The sequence below is a fragment of the Ascidiella aspersa genome, chromosome 2, assembly GCF_963924565.1.
Source record: "Ascidiella aspersa chromosome 2, kaAscAspe10.2, whole genome shotgun sequence".
Taxonomy (NCBI): Eukaryota; Metazoa; Chordata; class Ascidiacea; order Phlebobranchia; family Ascidiidae; genus Ascidiella; species Ascidiella aspersa.
Window position 1 is genome coordinate 17,762,604 of NC_139448.1, and position 21,415 is coordinate 17,784,018.

Consider the following 21,415-nt stretch of genomic DNA (forward strand, 5'->3'; position numbering starts at 1 on the left):
ACACGCTTTAATTTTTATGGTGCTTTATTTATGTAAACGCGACACGTTTAATAGTTAATCTTGTTTAGTGTTTGTTAAGGTTTGTAAGTCAGGGTGCGCCTGGCGAGCGAAGAGAGCGCGATTTTTTTTTTAGGTATACCGGCATTTCTTTTAATTTTCTTGCAAGTTTTTATTACATTACCGAAAGTACAAAATATATGTCCAACATTTTTTAATGCGTTTTCCGTTAACGGTAACGAAGCGCTAATAGTTCAACAGACCGCATCAAAACGTAAACAAGCCGGACGCAGAACAATGATTCGCGCCAAGCGGGAAAATTTTTCGCACTTACGAGTTAAAATAGTCAAAAAGTATTTCAAATGGACTCGTATCTAGTTTGTCAAAGCGGCGGCGGGCCGAATGAATTACATTGGCTGGGCGAATCCGGCCCGCGGGCCGTAGGTTGCCGACACCTGTTTTAGACTTCAGGTCTTACAATAGCATCGAATTGGGGCTTTCTGTCGCTTACTGATATCCTCAAACGCTCACAAAGATTAGCATTTGGGAGTTTTGTTCTATGCTTGAATTTTTGCAAAATTCATTAAGACTGTAGAAAGTTTATTTTTTTAAGACTATAAGAAGATCCGCACAAAACGCTGAAAAGATCCGGATCCGGATCGCGATCCGCCATTTGAACATGACCGCTCTAGAGTTTCCAAATGCGATTATTATTATTGTTTATAGCTTAAGTGTAATTATGTATGAAAAAAGCAATGTTGTGTGAAATGTATAGATTTTTTGTGAATTTAACACTTTTTAGTTCACTGTTTTGCTAAAACAGTGTTTAGGCCTAATCCAAAATGAACATATAACTTAGAGCAGGGGTCCGCAAATATGGGGTCGCGACCCAAATTTGGGTCGCGGGATCATTAGGTTTGGGTCGCGAAAGCCTTAATATATTTTAATAGCAGCCTATCTCTGGTAAGTTTTTAATTGTTTTCATAAGTACACTATAAATTATATACAAGAGAGCCGGCTAACTTGAGCGCGACTAGCATTGTTACGCGAAATGTATACACTAAGACCCGTAAAATATCGTGAGACTTTTGTTTGATCCATCAGGTGAGGGAAAAGAGGACTGACAATCTAACACTATTTTTGGCCATTCCCGAAACACCAAACTAATTTGCTTAGCCGGAATCTGGTAATCCTTGAATCTGCGCCTTATAATGTTGAGTTTCCTAGAAGGATTGCAAGACGTCGGGATTTTTTAGTGAGTCGCGCCAAAAATCCTGACTTAGAGGAATGTTGTGTGGTGTGTTTGAATTGGATCGAATAAATACTGACCTATATAGCGCGTTACACTTAGCTAAACACGTCATATATTTTATTGTTGACTGGGAAAAACCTTTTTCTTTTAAATATGTTGGAGCAAGTGAAGTCGCTCAAAATGGCGCGCAACAATATTTTTCCCCGTCTTTAGTTGGTTCGAATATATTTGGCCTATTTTATTTTATTAGTTAACAAATTTGAACATAAAGTTAAAAGTAGGGCTATGCAATGTCACAGCTATAACGCAACCGCTAACAAACATTTTGTACTTTTTGAGGGGTTAGGTCGCGGAACTTTTGAACTGTGGTACCTGGGGCTTCTTTTATGACCAAGTTGCTCTTGTAAGCCAGAAGATGAACTCTGGTGATCTTTTTGTTGTTTGGAGGGGCTGGCTGGGGATGGACTTGTGTTGTTTGGTTTTCATCAATCTGCTATTCGCCGTCCGTTTCCGATATAGAAGGATACTTATTGATGAAGTCTGAGATAGAGAGGTTGTCGTAATTTGGTCAGGTTGGAGGAGAAATGTGGCATTCTGGAGAGAGAGGACGATAAAGAATATTGCATATGTCTTATTGGTGGATTTCCTTGAGTTGTTTTTCGACTGAAGTTGTGGAAAATTTTGTTGTTCTCAGTAATTGCTTGATTCTCTTTTCGACGTTGGATTTCAAGGTCTCGGTAGGTTTCAGTGCCAACATGTTTTACCTTTTTGTTCCTCTTATGGTAAGTTGGCAATTGTTTGGTGGCCTATTATTTTGTTTCTTTTAGCAGCTTGTTGCGTTTGAGGTTTAAGTTTAATGAATCCGTTTCTTACTGTGGGATATTTTTAGTGGCAACAAATTGAAGGTGTTGATGAATCGGAGAATTTTCTGCCTCTCATAATAGCCTACTGGGGACGGGATGCGTTGGTAATCGTTTTTATGGTTTTCTAATAAAAATGGATCCCAAGATGCCACATATAGGTATAATAGAAGGTGTAGAAAGATTAGCGCTAATTACATTTATAATGTTATACAGTTGTAAGCAGGGTTATCGGATAAATCAATTTCAGTTAGAAGGCAGTAGAGCGTACAAATATACTATTTTATGATTCAAAATATATATAACAGTTAATCCACTAGACGGCTGCAAGGCCTAAAAGCTACCAAGAGCCAGGCAGTGGCGTTGCTTAAAAGTTAAAGTTAGGGACGGCAAAAATGCAAAATGCACGTAGTAGAAGATTAACTACGAATAGCAAAACCTATTAGGCGTCAATACCTTTGTTGAGCAGAGGATTCTAACACCCCGTAACGCAAAACATAATGAAACAACTTTCACGAAATATATTCCCAAGGTGTTTCGCTGTTGCAGGTTATTTAGTCTGTCAAGGTAAACGTCCAAAGGAACAAGTAGGCTATTATCTAAATCTAAATCTTTAATACGTTTGGTACAAAATTAAACATTGGGGAACGAACCACGGAACTATTAGGCCCAAGAATATTTAAGGTAGAATTATAAGCTTGGAATATTACGCCAATAACTTGGACTTTTGCTTACTGACGCCTAATTTATATCGTGTAGGTCAAAACTTGCTACTTAAGCTAACCCGAAAAAATAATATACCATTTATCCTATACATTTCTGTATGATAAATGAGTACAATAGAACCCTGTTTGGCAAAGCGCCTTAAATAAGAACACTTAATGTCTCTTTGAAACACAATACATTGGTTTTGTCAACAAAAAAACTAAAGCCATAATGAAATTTGATAAATTAATATTTCGCTGTTAAAAAATGTATCGGCTTTGCCTCATAGTATTTTTTTCTTCAAAGAAAAAAAAATATTTTGTTAAATAATGTGGCTAGTATATTTTTGACTTCTTAACTCGACAGTTAAAAAAGTTATAGATAAACCATCATTGCTTACCATAAACTTGTAATAATAAAAGTCAAACATGAGCCAGCAACGAACTAATGCTGCATTTCAACCACTAATGCTGCATTTCAACCTCTTGTATCCAACTATACCGGGTTTCTCAACTGTGGCCCTCGCCCCCCTCCCCCTGTGGGGCCACTGAGCGGTCTTTGGGGGAGCATGGGCATAACTATCTAGCTAGATATTGCAAACACCAAAGTGTCACTACTTTTTAAATTTACCAGTTAACTTAATTTTGTGTTTTTTATTATGACTGTAAACCTTTCTTGTAAAGTTTTGTAACAACTTTTTCTTACACATGCTTTGACTATAGTCATTGTAAAGTTAAAGTAGAATATTGGATCTTTTTTTCGTTTTATCGCGGAAAGTTACGCCTAATTGGTCCTTCGCGAGGGCAAGTTTGGTTGAGGGCGTGTCGCTGAGGCGAAACAATTACTGTGCTGCTTCGTACGTATCCACGCAGTGCGTCGTTAACGTTTTTTCGGGCGGCCAATTATTACTTGCCGATACCCTTCGCGTGTCCCACAAATGCTGTTAGGCAAGCAACTTGTCCTGGTCAACGGTTTTGCAATTTCCTTCAAGGGCGTTCAGTTGCAAAAGACGCATTCCATCTTAAAACACAAAAAGCACGCTGCAGGGTCATTCAAGGTCATTTTTAGGCCAACATGGTTTATTCTCGGCTTATTTGTCAAGTAGGCTAATAGTAACGCATTAATAAAACGAAAATCGAGAAATCATCCCGACGAATGTATCGCTTAGCTCAGTACAAAACAAAGCCGAGTATAAAAATTACCTTGGCGGCGACGAAGAACAAGATTTGTAATTACTACCTAAGGTAATTTAAATTAAAATGTCTTATTTGTACAATTTTTAAAATAAGTGCATTAACAATTGATTAAAGGCTGTATTTGTTATTAACGCGAAGAAGTAAAACAAGTGAAAATACGTTGAACACAATGCTTGGTATTTTTATAAGCAGGGGGCCACGAAGCATAAAATGTTGAGAATCACTGAACTATACAATGCTTGCTAGCAATTTGACACGTTCAGGGCTCTCACAAATGAAAACCAGAAAATCCCTAAAGCCATGTCAAAAAATCCCTAGATGGCATGAAAAATCCCTAAAACACAATTAGCGCGTTATGCTATTTGATCACATTACCTCAAAGATGGCTATAGTAGGGGTACATAATTATATACAAATGAGAAACAAACTAACCTTGTTTACATGCTAAAAGCGAGCAGTAGATTTTCCCATATTTTTTATAATAACTGCATTGTGTAGCCCAGGGTGGTCCAAGGTTGACAGCATCGCGGGCCACAATATTACTTGCATATTCTTTGCGGGCCACGTAAAATGCTACATGCGTGCCTAGGGCGGATCAACGATTTTCGTTTGGTCGGGACATAAAAAGGTTAAAATGACGTCACAAAGCATCGTTAAATACATATAAGCTACAGAAACTTGCTACTATCGTTGAACTTGTGCGCAAATGAAATCGAGTGTTATAAAAGTAGGAAAATTGGTGCGCGCGAAGCGCGAAAAAATTGCGTATTTCACAAAACTTTTAATTTAGTTGACTGCATTTTATGAGAGTAGAATATTTGCGGAAACCATGCGTATCTTACTAAAATGAGGTGTGGCACACAATGGCCAAATTAAAAAAAATTTTATCGCGCAAAAACTGGTTTATTTTATGGTATAACCGGAAAAATGTAATCATACTCAAACAATTGTAGTATGCTTACTGTTCGTTGGTCACTTAGAGTTCTTTGATTCAACTCTCAACGGTGCGCATGCAATAATTAATTCAACATTACTTCGCGGCCACAAACAATGATGTTGCGGGCCTGGGTTTGGACCACCCTGGTGTAGTCTATAGCCTATAGGTCTAGACCAGTGGTTCCCAACCGCCGGTCCGCGTCAACTTTTCTGCCGGTCCACCAAATATATTATAATTTTATATCTTAATTGCAAAATGCAAGATGTTAAAAGTTGTCCACCAAATTAAGAACTTCGCCAGTTCCGTAATTTGCAGCATTGTGACGTAACATAAAGTTAATTGTCTACTTTGGACTTACTGTACGTTTCAATGCTCAGTGTTGTGCCCAACTGTTTATAAGTAAGCTACACATCGTTGACGTCTTCTACTTTAAGATAGTTGTATGTGAAAAACTTTCGTATACCACGTATGATATAAGAAAGACAGCAGAAAATTGCTAATTTAATTGAAGTTTCCAGTATTTGCTTTTAAGTTGCATACTTTTGTCGTAATTACATTTTGGGTTGATTTTGATTTTTAAAGGTCCACTGGTCCGCAAAATTTTTTGTTTTGAAATTTCACCGGTCCGTAAGCTAAAAAAGGTTGAGAACCACTGGTCTAGACTACTATTGTCCTTTATGTCCAGCTACTCATTTGAGCAGCAATGTGTTGACATAATTCACCACCTGGTGCCATTTTAATTAAAATTATATCTTTCACCTGACCACATTAAGAAAAAAATTTGACTAAGCTAGTATAATGCATAAAGTCCAATAGCGCAACAATCAACAAATTCATGCCAGGTTTGAAATAGGCTAAGTAGTTTCAGTTACTCTTAAAAATTTCATATAAACTTCCAAATGAACACAAACAAGTAGGCTAGCATATTCTGAACCTGTTTTTTTTTCAAAACTGCAATTCGGTAAACATTTACTAGTTAACAAATTATACAATACAATTTGCAAAAATATGGCGAAAAAAAATCCCTAGATCATCAAAATCCCCAGATTTCTCCCTGGAAGGGGCTTAAAGTTCCAATTTGGAACTAAATCCCTAAAAGTGAGAGCACTGGACACGTTAGTAAATTACTGTGTTACGTCACACAGGAAATACAACAATGGGGTTTTGGTAAACCATATTTTTTCGACATTTTCCAATAATGCTTATTGATGATCTTCTAGCTAGTATACACGTTATATTCGGAGGAAAATTATTGCAGTACGAAAATGAGATTTTATTGCACGCTTGTACAAATACGTACTCCCCGTTTGAGATTTTCGGTGTACAAGGTCCACCTGTACCGAAAATCGAAAACAAGTTCGCCGAATTGAAGAAATTTCTCGTAGAAACAGCTCCGTCTTCAGTGAAAGAATTCCGGAATGATTTTGCCTGATGATAGTCGCCGTTCTAATGTTGATCGGCATTTTTATAACTGGATGGGCATTCGCAAAGAGGTAATGAGAATGTTTTCACGGCTTTTTGATAAAGTGATTTTGAAGTTTACCGTGTATTTTCTTGCCATTTTAAAAATGTCTAAGCAGCATTTTTATTTTTCGACAGTGTTTTATGGATAGCTCGAAAGACGGTTGGATTAATATGAGTTGGAAGCGAGTTGAAGAAAAACACTGCGGTAAAAAATATTTTTTATTAAATAAAATATGACGTTTCATTTTCCAATGTTTCTGCAGAAATTCTTAATTAGGCCTATGTTTAATTTTCCCATACGAATATATTGTCACTTATTAATTAAGTCTTGTGTTGTTGATTCACAGTTTAATGGAAGTGAATTTTGCTACGTTTTTTACAGTTTAATGGAAGCGAATTTTGCTACCCACTGCGATAAACAGTTGCACGCCCCTGTAGTATAACAAAGCATTTGGGATGGAGAACTAGGCAGTCTCCTATGAAAAAATAATTTATTTCAATGTTATTTAAAGCAAACTATCAGGTTCTCAATTGCGCCAATCCTCGCAGCAGGAATGCGATAAATAGATGTTCAATCCTCTACTATACAACATATCCAACTCTTTCAATAGAGTAAATAACCAGGTTCAGTACACCCACATAAATCTACGTTATGAAACTTGTCATGACAAACTAAAGAGCATCTAGGCTTTTTTCAAACCGAGAGACTCTAAAAATTGTTTGAATTGGTCCGAATAAAGTTTGCTGCTAATAGCGCCAAGGCCGAGCAACTGGGCCAAACTAAAGAGATGACAAGCTAACTATTCGTGTAAGTTGTAAGCAAGTTCTGTTTCTTGCCAAGTACACTCCTCAGAAATGTGATTGTAGTGACAGCCCATGCAGATTTGCACACAGCCAGGAAATTTGTTTTTCGCAGAAATTTGATTGGCGAGTTCTGCACAACACTATTTCAAACCACACAACAGTTACAAACCACTCTCTTGGAATATCCAAATTTTGAAAAAAGTTTCCGAGTATTTCAGTTCTTAAGAAACTTCTATGTTAGGCTATACCAGCTGTATGTCATGTCAGGCCAGTCTGCATTTTATGAGCCTAAGTGTGCAATAAATTTCTTCCGCACACTTCATGTTCTGAATTATATATCGCACCTTAAACGTTTTCTGTAATTTAGGTAGACAATTTACTAATTCAGGCATGTATATGATCACAAATTTTGTTAAAAAAATCTCGAGTGGGTACCCAAAAGAAAGACTGGTTCTCAGGTACATCACGCACATGGTTAAAAGGATAAGAAGTTTCCAGTGCTCCCATTTTGTATTACCAAACAATGCTATTTTAAATTCATTAGGTTATTTAAGTTGACAAAAAAATAATTCAGGAAAAAACAATTGTGGTGATTGGAATAATTTCAGGAGGCGCGATCAATTTTATCGCAATAATTCCAATATAGTTGTTATACTCTTGATGTTTTGTTACTACCTAATTAAGTTAACGGTTTTTAGTCATAGTTGTTTTTAGTTCTCTGGCCATTCGTCGCACTCTTGTACTAGACCACATGTCACATCTAATATGTTATCTGAATTACTTAAGGAGTTATTTTTGTATATTATGAATTTAATTTTGCCTTATCTTCTTATCGGTTGGTGCGTCGATATGTAGGCAAACTTTTACAAGGGTGTCACGCGGAAAAAAGTTCGAAAACCACTGACGTAGACCGACACAAAACGTATAGTTATGTAAAACTATTACTTGGGGTCTGAACGGAACTGTACGATGAGTGAAAAAAATACGATTTAGCAATACTAGCATCAAACTTTTGTATAAATCTTTGTACAAGTATGAGCTAGTATGCTCGAGGTTCTCAACCGGGAGGAATGTGGAAGTTTTAGGGGGGAATGTGGAATTTAACTAAAAAAGTAAATTTAAAGTTGGGTTCAAAATATATTGATGCAAGTTATGAGCAGAGCCAACTTAAAAAAATCGAAACAGTGCACTGAGTGCAGGTATTTTCGCAACGAGACAAAACTTTGACCGAAATGAACAGTTCCTTATGATTACGTCACAGTGCGCACACTGCGCTATCTATATTTACCGCAGTGACGTGCGGTGAGGATCCTAGGTAAGGCACTAATTCTTTCAAGTCACGTTTACAATAAGCCTACCATATGTCCTCTTTTAGGAGGATTTGTCCTCTTTTCTTAAAAAAACTGAATGGTCCTCCGAGGACGCTCAAAAATGTCCAAATGTCCTTTTATTCGCATATCGAGTTGCTTACTTTCAACAAGACTTTTAGGCGAGACGTTGTATTTAATTCAAAAAATATACTGCAGCCATGAAACATGCTGAATTGCTGGTTTAAAATAGCATTTCCAACAAATTGCCCTACCAGCCCTACCTTCTTAATTGTTATTGCAAACATTGCGTCAGAAAAGTGGCAAAAGAACCTCACATCTAAAAAGGCCCATTGATAAAGCAAAGTTATGAGTTTTGCAGGCTTAGCCTATCCTATACTATTAGTGTTACTGTATGGTAGGTAATGTTCTTATTTCTTACAGAAGCTATAGTCTAGTTATTCTATAACAACGGTTCTTAACCGGGGGGCGCCAAGCAATTCTTAGGGGACCCGAGCTCTAAGTTAAATTTTATGCAATGATTCTATGGTTTCGTTTGGTTTGTACACCACTCCTACAGCGCTGTACAAACTCTTTTTTACCAACTTTAATATTAAAACTGCAAAAAATTGTCGAATCTTGTGTTTTCTACGTTTGTTAACTTTAGCACCAAGTCTCTTTAAGTGCCATTGCATGTTTTCATATCATCGAAGGTATAACGGTCATATTTAATTTTTGCTAAGTTATACAATTTTGCTAACTAGATAAACGATAAAAATCATCCACCGTTCGAACTATTTTTTATCCATATTTTATATATGATAACAGACTAGCACCAGGGGGACTTTAACTTTCTTTTGTGCGAATCGATAATGTTTTTGCAATATTCCCGTTGTATTGTGTGTTGTCACTCGTCACATATTTTGAAACACGTAGAACGCAATGTTTAATTTTTGCGCTTAACATTTTTATTTGCACTCGACATCACAGCCTTACAACTGTCGAGTAAATGCCTTCACAACACGTTTGTCAAAATCAGCTCCTGCACGAGCAATTTGTTGTGTGCACCAATGCAAAAAGCCTCCTGAATTTTCAGTTTAGCGCCAATTCAACTAATTAAACTCAAGTGTTAATTGAAAGTAATTTGAACGCAAGCTGATATTTTGGTAAGTGTTGTGTTGACTGTTGTAAGTGTACATGTAAACATAACTCAGTGTAAAGTAATTTTAAGAATCGTCATTATTGTTCATTGTTACGGCGATTGTTTTTATTGTGCCAACTATAACTGGCCTAAATATCATGTAATTATTACAGTTTGGCTTCGTACCGACACATTTAACTGCAGGCACAAACGTTTCGGTGAGATTTGTGCTATTTGTTGTTTTGTGTTGAAAAATGTATATATAATGTGCCTATTCGTTGATTTAGAAAACCGCTCACTCGCCTACATAATTGCTCGTCCTGCCACTCCAAGCCTTTAAAGCGTGTCACCAGTAATAAAGTTTTGGTTGGATACCTTTGTGGAGTTTGGGGGAAGAGAACTGTGTAGGAGAGCGCGTTTTCGAATTGTCAAACCTGAAGTACCCGATTGGGCGTTTGCGTAGGCCTGGACGCGGAAGTAGACGCTACAGTAGTAATAAAAAAACTAGCAGCATGCTTTTACATTTATTTAAAAACAAGAGACAAGGAAAGCAGAAAAGGCTTTTTTTTAAAACACAGCCACTCCTTATTTGAGTATACCTCTATGAAAATTACGAGTTATTTTTTTGTACAGTCGTCTGATGCAAACCTTTTAAATCTGGAACAGGTCTTCTTTTATTTACGACTTCAACTTTAGATTGAAAGTTCCTTTACACCAGGGAGTCGAACCGGAACTTTATGAACCGGTTTTGGTTCAATTTTTTCCGTACCGTAACCGGACCTAAACCGGTTATTGTAAGATCTTAAGGAACTGAACCGAATATTTTAAAAGTACCTTAACCGAACCCGAACCTGTAAATAAAAGCGGTTCGCTCCAACATGACGTGACAACTTGTATTTTTCAGAGTTAACTTACGCCATGTTCGAAATTTTATGAAAAAAATATAAATATTGAATAAATAAAACGTTAATTTTTCTGATTTTTTAGATATTTCAATAATAAGTTGCTGTTTTTTTTAATACGTCACGTAACTTATATTAAATTACTTACAATTCAAAGATTATTCTTTACATTTGTCGACCCACGTTTTGAGATTTAGCGCAAATTATATTGTATCCCAACCGGAACTTTAGGAACCGGTTTTGAAATAGCGATGGCCGAACCGGAGATAAACCGGACCTTTTAAATTCCTCCGAACCGAAACCGGAACTGAACCGGATTTCGAATAAATCCTTGAACCCGAACCGAACCTGAACCGGAAAAGTCAAACGGTTCGACTCCCTGCTTTACACTGCAATAAGTACTGTAACTATACACGTACTCACATTCTAGACCAGTGGTTCTTAACCTATTTTCAGCCGCGCCCCCCTTTGGTAATTTTCCTATGCCTTGCGCCCCTGTATGAAAAGCCATTCGGCATTTTTCGATTAAATATCACTGAGACAACATGAAAATAGTTAATGGTACTGTTGGTCGCGCGAAGCGCGAAAAAATTTGAGTTTTATTTGGTTGAATTGACTAAACTTTAACTCAGGAGGCGTTTTGCTTTGGGCACACAATTGTTAAAAGTTGTCATCTGGTATTTTAAAGCGTCGAAACAATTTTAAGTTCACTCAAAAGCATGACCGTTCCATTTCTTGTGAAAACAACGAACAAAACTTTATATTTTGTTTTAAATATGATGTACTGGACGAATTTTGGGTTGCTTTTCAGTTTGAGTTAGACAATTACGATTAGCATGCCCAAGTTAACAAAATCCAAAGTGACGGGTTACATTTTTAATTTTTTGTGGCAATTTGAAAAAGAATGACCCAAGAGTTGTTTACTAATAAAAGGTAAAACTTATCCTCAAGTAAGCTATTTGTTTAAATATCTAAGCAAAACTCCGAAATAGGAACGAAAAAGTAATTTGCATAAAAGACACACCGGCGATAACGCCTGCGAATATCCTAGACCTAGTACGCTTGTGAAAGCATGGAACTAATTCACTCTTTATCCTTTTGTTTAACTCTGGTCATCAAGGTGTAATGATTTTGCAAAAAATCCTTTCCCGGATTGCATAAAAGCAAACAAGTGGTGACGACAATAAAGCGTTATCGTACCGCTGAACCTTGTTTTACGAGTTATGCACACTGACGCGATCGTGCATTTATCAGAAATATTGACACAGGAGGAGTATCGGGGGTGTGTACAACGGTTGTACATGATCTGTTTTCTTTGTGCTGTTAAAACTATACTCTAATCCATTTCCGCACAAGCATTCCGCAATACTGCTTCGCGCGAATCGTCTGGTTTTGACGTACTTTTATTAACAGTGAAATTTGAGAGCTTTTAACTTAATACGGTAACTGTTATTTTATGGATATAGATCTGTAACCGCGAAAGATGCTTTGTTTGCAAACTTTAGTATGGTTAACTCTCCTTTTACAACAATCATATTCATTGGAAGGTAAGCTATATCTTGATGGCTTAAACTTTTTCATAAAACTCAAATTTTTTGTGATTTTTACTTTTTTATCGGATTGCTATCACATTAAAAACAGTACGACATACTGGCCTTAACTAATTTTAAGTAAAACGACTATTTTATTTGCTGTTACGTAATTTGAAAATTTACAATTATAGCGGTTTACAAGCTAAAATAGAAAAGGTATATTGCTGATTGATATATGCCATATGGGAACTAAACGGTGTGTTTGAATTAATTCCACCGTCCTTATTTGTATTTCTTGGATGATTATCGCAATAACATTCTCTTTCAGATTCAAAGAAGCAATGGCTAAACAAATTGGAGGCGTTGAGGTCAATAATTAATCAAAACGACAATCTTAAACGGGTAAATATTTTTTTTTGTGGTACTTTATGAAAAGGATAAAAATAAATTTATTTTTACTAACGAAATGTCGATTTTAAGGACTGGTGTTTAAAAATAGCGTTCTTGGGGTAAGCAATTTGCCTGTTACCTTTATCTCTTTTTTTGCGAATAGGCGTTAGTTTAAAAGTGTTTAAATGTTTTGGTAATATTGAATCACTTAAAACATTAATAGCACACACTGAAAGCAATCGTTTTATATTTAACTTTTTATTCAACAAATATGCTGAACATTGTTTAACATAAGTGTGTTCACAGTTAAAAATCTGTACCATTTTTTTTATATTTAGGCTAAACTTGTCTGTCTTAAGCCTGCTTGAGAGAAAAGGTATTTAAACCCTATGTTGCGTTACGTATGATTTGGGGTTGGCTCACTTAATCTGGTTGACTTGTTTTACTAAAAGGGACACGTAAACTGTCGTAAAATGCAAACATTGTGTTTTTTATCTTTTTTTTGTTAAACATTTATATAAGATATTCGTACCAACAGTGTTCCCTCAATGTTTTTTGTTGTTTTTTTTTTATTTGGGACGAGGCGTGAAAAAACGTCACAAAGCGTGACCTCATGAAACAAATATTTTCAACAAACTTGCACGTGCAACTGCAATCGAGTTATATATGCGCAAAGGTAATGGCAACAATTTTCGTCCTAAAAGATGCACTTCGGTTTCATTATCCCAATTATTGTCAAGCACTCCACTGGTGTGTTCGGCACTGTTCTAAACTTTTTTTTTTTTAATTTTCTGAGTAGACATTTAATTCTACGTGAGATAAAACAAACATACACAGCCGATTAGACAAAGTAATTTATTACGTCACAATCGTCAATGGGGATTTGATTAGTTTACTTGCTTTTAGCTGCAAACATCAACGAAAAAATGACCAATGCGAAATGCTCAAACTGTTGTGACAAAAAATTAAAGATATTTGAGTTTTAATTTGAGCACGATGTAAGTGCGCAAAAGCAAATTTTACTGCGCAATTTGCCTGGTGTGGCTGCGCAATTGCGCAGTTGCGCACCTTAGAGGGAACACTGCGTAACTAAGCCGTAGCGCATGGGAGCCATTGTGCTAATTATATTTTTTTAAGTTTGCACGAAATGAGCAGCAATCGGAACTACTCGGTCAAAACCAACCCGAATCCGAGTCCCGAGTCAGACTTCGGCCAAACAGGCGATTTCGTCAAGTCGTCAAGAGTCCGGCGACGACTATTTTACTTAACTAAAATATGTTGGAAATTCTGAAATAATCCACTGATAGGGGTATCATATAAATCATTCAACCGCAATTCGTGGTTGGAAAGTATTCCACAATATACTATTCCACCTTTACAATTTACAGTTCGCGTCCTTATCAATTTCGAAATTTGGTACTGCGCAGCATGCACACGTTTATCTCGGGAATTGTGTAGTCTTAGGTAGTCTCACTCGAGTCATAAGTCCTAAGTCTGACCCCAGAAAATTAACCGAATCTGTCAAGTCCCGAGACCCGAGTCCGAGTCCGACTCAGGTAGCCCCCGGTCAAAGTAACAACATGTGATTTGCAAATTGCAAAAGTTATACCTTGTTATTTAGCCCATAGAAACTCAAGTGACAAGGTCAACAGGAACTAACGACTTTGGAGTTGGCATGGAATGTACGCCGGAACCACGAACTGGTATGACACCCTAAGAGAAATCTTAAAAACATTTAATACCTGATAAAATATTGCTTTAGAATTCGAATTAAAACTATTTTCTGTGTATACCCGTTAGGAACTAAAATATGTCTTACTGACCAACCATAACGGTACGTAATATACTTTTGTCAGTTCACAGTTTGCGTCCGCAAGACATTGATCTGATCGGTGCGATGGGCGATTCAATAACGGTAAGACAATGAATAATTATAGTACTTTGTTTTGTTGAGAAAATGGATTCGTTATGATTGTTTACTCATAATACTTTGGTCAGGCGGGTAGCGGTGCCAAGGCGGAAACGATTGCTGGAGTTACATCGGATGATCGAGGTGTTTCGTGGTCAGTCGGTGGAGAAGGGACTCTAAATGACACACTTACCCTCACAAGTAGGTACACTCAGGAAAATCTTGGCGGATAGAGCACTAAACTGACGTTTACAACGACACATGTAATTGGTGTACCGGCAAAATATAGAAAAACGATCTCTATCCAACAGCTTTACATAATTCAAGTTTCAAAAAATGCAACCCATTTATTATAGTGAACTGCTTGTCGACTATATTTATTTGAGTGAAGTAGGTGGTCGTAATCTAAATTTCATATAAGCACCACTTCACCTTGTTGAAAGGTACTGAATAAAATTTTCTGAACATTGCTAAATTAATCTTTTACCAGAAATAAGTGTAAAGTAAAGTTCAAACAAAGAATTTATAAAGGTTTTATCGGCGAATGGCAAAGTTGTCCTTAATGCGATAATGCTCCGTTAACCAACATGACAAAATATATAATACGATTTAAAACGAAACCGGCGGTATAAATATATTTCATGATGTTTATTTATAAATTGTTTTGGTGCCTGATGAACATCAGTTTTATCTTCACTTTAAGGTTTAAACTAGGGATGTCCAACCCGCGGCCAGCCTGACGTTTACGCGCGGACCCGCCACTTTCAGTAGCATTTATTTAAAACAATTGTTTCGACTATCATCAAAAGAACGCGCAGTATTAGATGTAGGCCTAATCTCATTAAATTTTTCCTGAGATTATAATCGAGTCTAATGTCGAATTTCAACAGCCATCGAACACCAGTTGCTCCAAACATTGTTAAGCAATTAAAGATGTGTGTTTTTCTACATATGTGTTTGTGCGAACCGTTTTAGGGAAATATATACTTAATTTTTCTTGCTTAGCTCGATAAGACCGAGATTTACTTGCATATTTGTGCGCGAGCTCACTTTCGAAGAGTGGGTGTTTATAAGTTAAGTTGTTTTATGACGTCACCATATGACGTAAATGGTTTAAAAAGTCAACAATGCAAATAAAAGCGAGATGTAACATTAGCCTTGTAAATATGCCAAGACAGAAAATGTAGGACTGTAAGTAGTTATAAATCTCATCAGATCACTGACAAAATGTAAGTTAGCATTCGATAGGAGCGCCAGAATAATGCGTCTAAAGTTCAAAATGGCCTTATAAACGCCGGAATAAGGTAGGTGTGTAAATATTGACCAGCATGTGGTATACTTTTTAGACATTTTGCGCGAGTTTAATCCTCAAATCAAAGGATATTCCCTTGGAAGCGGATTGCTTTCTCAAGATTGGTTTAATGTAGCTGTTCCTGGAGCAAGAGCACGGTATGTACAAAACCAATAACAAATAAAATAGAATGTCAAATACTAATAAAAAGTGATATAATGGACTAAAAATCCGGTTTTATCAATTATTGCTTTTGACTAAATTTTCTCAGCAAGGTAACATACAAAAAACAATTAGGTAAGATACACAAAATGCTCTGTATCATAACATAATACTATTCAAAAAACAACTTCTAACCGACAATATTGGACTAACACACTCTTATTGCAAAATGTGTAACTGATTAGCTTACCTAACACTGTGCGCTCCAGGCTAAACAGATAAATAAACCTCAATTCTAGAACTGTATGTAAAGGATGCTTTGAAGTGATTACTTACATCAGCGTTTCTCAACCGGTGCGCCGCGGAAGGTTGCCAGGGGCGCCGCGAGAAAATGTTACAAAAATGTTACAAAAATTCTGTATTATTTTAGAATTTGCGACTAAAAGTGGATTCCAGTAATAAGACCAAAAAACATCAACATCGGAATAAAACACAGTTCGGAATAAGATCGAAAAAGGACCAATAGATAACATACTCAAACTCCTATCGGACCAACAGTTCAGTGTCAAAACAGCGTCTACAAACGCCGCCGTTTAAAAAACATGGTCCTTATAAGGTGGTGGCGGCGCCTAATCGTTTTATATCAATTTCCTGCGGATGAGGAAGTTATTTAGGCCACTTGGATTTTATGCCGAAAACGTATTTGGTTTTATTATGGCGTTGGTCAAATTTGGAATTCAAAGTTAAAAATTTAAATGACATATTCCAAAATTTGAATAGTTTAAAATTGTAAATGCAGAATCAAAATGAAAACACTCATCCACAGATAAAATTAAAGCTTTTCTTAAAAAAGCTAGAGAGGGAAAGTTAAATTAGGCTATTTGGAAATGATACTTTAATCAAAGATGACCATTCAGATTTATCTTTTTTAATAAAGGACTATGTTTGTAAATAAACTCTAGTCACTATTTTCTGTGAATAAACACTGAGCAATATGACTGGATTCGTAGCCCCTATTAAAGTCCCAATGGTTGATGTTGGCTTTTCGCTAACAAAGAAAGAGGAATTTTGCAACATGTATCTAGTGGGGCTTTCGCCATAAGACCGCAATTAAAACAACATCAATATCGGCATAAAAAACAGTTCGGAATTAGACCAAAATAGGCCTAATACCTAATACTCGTAATAACGTTTAAATCAAAATAAGACCTAAATTCGTCCGAATAAGGCCTAAACTGCAAGAATAAGGCCTTTACAGCCTTTTACTTAACTTCAAACCCCATCCATGACTTCAACACTAACTCCCCTAATAATTTGAACCATAAACCAAATTCTTATTCTACCCATTACTCGCGCCTAACCCCAAACAGAGGCAACCAATACAGTGCCAAACAACGGTGCCCTAACGGCATTTTAAACTAGGGCACCCAAACGTCGACACCAAAACGGCCGATGCCAAGAAGATGTCCCTTAACCTTCCCAGGCCATACCCTGTTTTTACTATTTTGGGCGTTATTTTGTCCATTTAGGTCTTATTCCGTTAAATTTTGGATTTATTCCGAGTTAGATGTTGTTGCTTTGGGGGCTTATTCTGTGTTTCCATCGAACTCTAACTAACATACCGTGTGTTTTTATAATTTACAACATAAAAAGCCTATTTTAATTTTTATTTATTTAGGCCTGTTTTATTAAGCACATCGTATTTTAAAGCAGGGCTGTGGAGTCGGGAGTCATATTTGAGACTCGACGTACCGTAGTCGATTTGTTTTTCTAAAGTCGGACTGCCTGAGTCCCGAGTCCGACGTGCGCAGTAACAATTTTAAAACTGATAATGCGGCCAACTGCAAATTGAAAAGGCGGAATAGCATATATGGTGGATATTTTCCAGCAATGGTTTGTGGGTGGATGGGATATATGACACCCCTTTGGGGGCATAGTTGAAAATCCACTTTAATTTAGTTGCGTACATGGGTGAAATAAAAGCTGTAGAGTGGCAGCCGGACTCAGAATTTGACGAAATCGCACATTTGGCCGGAGTCGAACTCGAGCGTTGGAGTCGGGTTATTTTTAACCGACTCCGCAGGCTTCTTTATAGATAAAAAAAATTAGGAGCCTGATGTAATAACAACTGCCAGCATAAAACAAAATATCCAAACAAAGTTAGCAGTCGACTCGCTCGTCAGGTGCGCCGCCGCGTTTTGAAAGGTTTACGAGTGCGCCCTGGGATGAAAAAGGTTGAGAAACACTGACTTACATGTTCACAGCGTAATACCGCTACTTAACCTAGAGTGACTTGATTTCGATTTTTTAACAGAAACATGCCGGCACAAGCGCGAGATCTTTTAGACAAGATGATGAACGATTCGGTAATGAGCTTGTTGAAGTTTTATTTAAAATAAAAACCTTTAACATATAATAGATTCCGTAATTTCTGTTGCAGAGTGTAAATTTTGAAAACGACTGGAAGCTGATAACTCTTTTTATTGGAGGAAATGACCTCTGTGCAATGGGCAGAGATTGGGATGATGCCAGTCCAGTCGCCTATCGGGATTACATCGAAGAAGCATTAGATATTTTGCATCAAGGGGTGTGTAAAAAAAAATTATAAGTATGCACAGTGTTTTTTTAAGGTGTTTTGGAATTTCTCCAGCGGTTTCCCAAATTTTGGACTTGTAACTTTTTGTTATTTAAATGAAACACTTGCGGTCTCTTAAAACTACTTAGCGGTCACCCAAACCAAACACCTGTGTATGCATACTCTACGAAAAAAACATTTTTTTGTCTAATTCAAACTAACTTCGATCTAACAGCTGCCGCGAGCTATGATCAGCATCATTGACATCCTGGAAATCTACCTCATGAAAGAGTTGCCTGACGGTCATGGTGCATCACCCACGTGTAGAGTTGCCCAGGCCGGCTTGTGCAACCACGTGATATCGGCAGATGAAAACGAAACAGCCATTTTAAGGGAGCACAACAAACAATATCAGGTGAACATAGGCGCCGAACTTTCACAAATCCAGGGCGTTTTTTTTTTAAATCAATACAAAATGCTTACTTGTCAGGAATCACTACCAAAACGTAACACTATTTGGGAAACCGATTAAGGGCTTCTCTGTTTTATTATTGAAACAATGCGTTGTGTCTCTGTAATTTTATTCGTAACGAATAGCAAATGCGCACTCTAAATGATGAAGGGCAACATGTAGTGGCGATCTACTCATTTCACAACAAAGAAATGATTTAAACGCTGATCTCTGTCAGTGAACAATATAATACGTCCGCGATTATTTATTTGCACTACTGGATGGCCAAACGTTTAAGTTATACTTGCCAACAAAGTGGTAACATACATAAAAATGTGGCGAGTGAAACTTGGTGTACAGAAACGTAAGGTGTTCACTTTTCATATTATCAGTAGTCTAATCACAACCACCGACGCTTTCAAAAATTCAGTTGTTTAGCAAATACTTTTTAAATTACCGTTTTCGTGATGTTATATGTAAATTTGTGATGAGTAAATAACATTAATGATCATAGATTTGTTACAAAAGAATCTTTTGTTGGCGTAGCAGTGTCTAACTTCTTCTTGGACACACCGACAGTGCAAGAAAACCTTTTTGTTTTTTTTGGTTCACAAAACAATCTCTTTGTAATAAGTATATTAAGCAGTGTGGTAATATTCACTTAGTCTTAAATTTAGCTTGATTCATTGATGACATTTTAATATTGATTGCTTTCATATTTGCCGTATTTATAAAAAGTGTTCAGCTCTGTTTGACACAAGGACTCTTTCCTGTTGGACCATTCCTTTCAGACCTTGTTAAGATATTGCCTCAAAAGATAATTTCCCACCGATTTTTAAATTTGTACTTTCATCACTTTATGTTTAATATAAACAGGTAAATATTTATTTGGTCTTTTTTAGCCTTTTTTCGTATTATTTTGGCCTTCACACCTTTTCATAGTCTGGCAACCCTGTCACTGTGGGCTATACGGTCACGGTTTTAAAACTGTTCGTGATTGCTTCACACAAAAAAGTGATTCGTTAGAGGTTAACATAGCCGAGCTGATAGCAAAGAAGCAAGTACACCACCCCATTGATACCATTAAAAACAAGTGTTATTTTGTGTATATTTTTAAGGGACCGTGAGCAATTTAAAAAGTTGCTGAGGGACCGTTGCGCACTTTTTCTAAAAAAGTTTGAGAAACACTGATCTAAGAAATATACTCATTTCTGATAAATATATATAATATAATATAACCAATGCATTTTTGTCTTAAATTTATTGCCTGTCTTGCCAATAACACATCTGCCTATACATAGCGGATTACACTAAATTACACATTGTTCAAATAAAATGTTCACTCGTTTACAAGTAAAACGAGCACATTTATTTAAAAAAAATATTATACCAAAATAAATGATTCAAAACGGTGCGTTTTAATAGATGCTGGTACAAGACCTTGTTGACAGCGGAAAGTACGATACACATGACGATTTTACGGTTGTGATTCAGCCCTTCTTTCGTGACACTGTACTGCCGTATACAGAGGTTATTGTTTGTATACTTTTTTTTACTTATTTGGTAGGGATCTTGTATTGTCCTTCGTCGGGCATCATGCTTTTTCGTTTAAATTAGGCCTGCTTTTTTTGTACAATAGGACGGAGAAGTGGATGCCACTTACTTTGCTCCCGACTGCTTTCATTTCAGTACTAAAGGTCACGCAATGGGAGCCTTGAACATTTGGAACAATATGGTAAACAGTCGATAGGATTTGTAAATAAATGTCGTACGTAACTTCTAAACAATTAAACAGCGTATTAAAATATGTTATTTTGATGTACATAATTTTATTTACAGTTAAACAATAATATTATTTTTAATTTCAGATGGAACCTGTGGGGGATAAATCTACAGTTTGGAACATAACGGATCTGAAATGTCCTTCCACGGTTTGTATTAAAAAATCTGTTCTTCTTAGAATATAGTAATAGATAAAAATAGTTTTAGTGCTTTAAAACTGTCGGTTTAATATCTCATTGTAACTAGATTTTGTTGAGAAGAAAAACATCAGTTTAAAGAATTTGTGTTTACATTGTTTATATATATATATATTTATAAGTGTTGAATATCGCTTTTAGGATAACCCGTTCATTTTCACGCGACTGAACAGCGGTAATGAAAACGGTTCTGGTCAAGAACCGACTACCAGCATAACTCTGCCAACAAGGCCACCAAACCCTACAACGACAGCCGGTTCTATTATTACTTCGTCAATGTCACCAACCACCTCCTCTACAGCCAAGCCACCAACAACCACATGCAAGACACCCAAGTGTTCCACAGTAGCACCAGATTGGGTAATTGCCACTATCAGTGTGTTGTGTGTTACCGTGTTATTGCAATCCGCTATCGTTGTTTTGGCGTTACGCAAAAGCTCCGCTTCTTCGCGATCGATAAACCTTTCTGGAAGCTTTGATAGTATGTCGGACACAAAAATGTAGTAAACTGAAAACCAGAAAAATCAACCATTATTCTTGTACAGTGAAAAGACGAATTCG

At 36.6% G+C, this 21,415-nt stretch overlaps 1 protein-coding gene across 1 annotated transcript; it reads left to right on the plus strand.

The window, feature by feature from the left end:
• Window positions 1–13,634: 13,634 nt before the first annotated feature.
• On the plus strand, window positions 13,635–21,358 carry LOC146164125 (phospholipase B1, membrane-associated-like). The gene is made up of 13 exons (XM_083380671.1): window positions 13,635–13,730; window positions 14,109–14,190; window positions 14,344–14,402; window positions 14,486–14,597; window positions 15,743–15,845; window positions 18,164–18,215; window positions 18,290–18,436; window positions 18,660–18,839; window positions 20,301–20,405; window positions 20,515–20,610; window positions 20,744–20,806; window positions 20,996–21,110; window positions 21,201–21,358. Exons 1-13 carry the CDS (start codon window positions 13,635–13,637, stop codon window positions 21,356–21,358), a joined length of 1,368 nt encoding a protein of 455 aa, XP_083236797.1.
• Window positions 21,359–21,415: the final 57 nt, after the last annotated feature.

Coding starts and splice junctions, on each gene's coding strand:
- LOC146164125 (XM_083380671.1), top strand. CDS start 13,635: ATGAGCAGCAATCGGAACTACTCGGTCAAAACCAACCCGAATCCGAGT. Junction 13,731..14,108: donor ATTTCGTCAAGTCGTCAAGA/GTCCGGCGACGA, acceptor CTTGTTATTTAG/CCCATAGAAACTCAAGTGAC. Junction 18,840..20,300: donor AGCACAACAAACAATATCAG/GTGAACATAGGC, acceptor GCGTTTTAATAG/ATGCTGGTACAAGACCTTGT.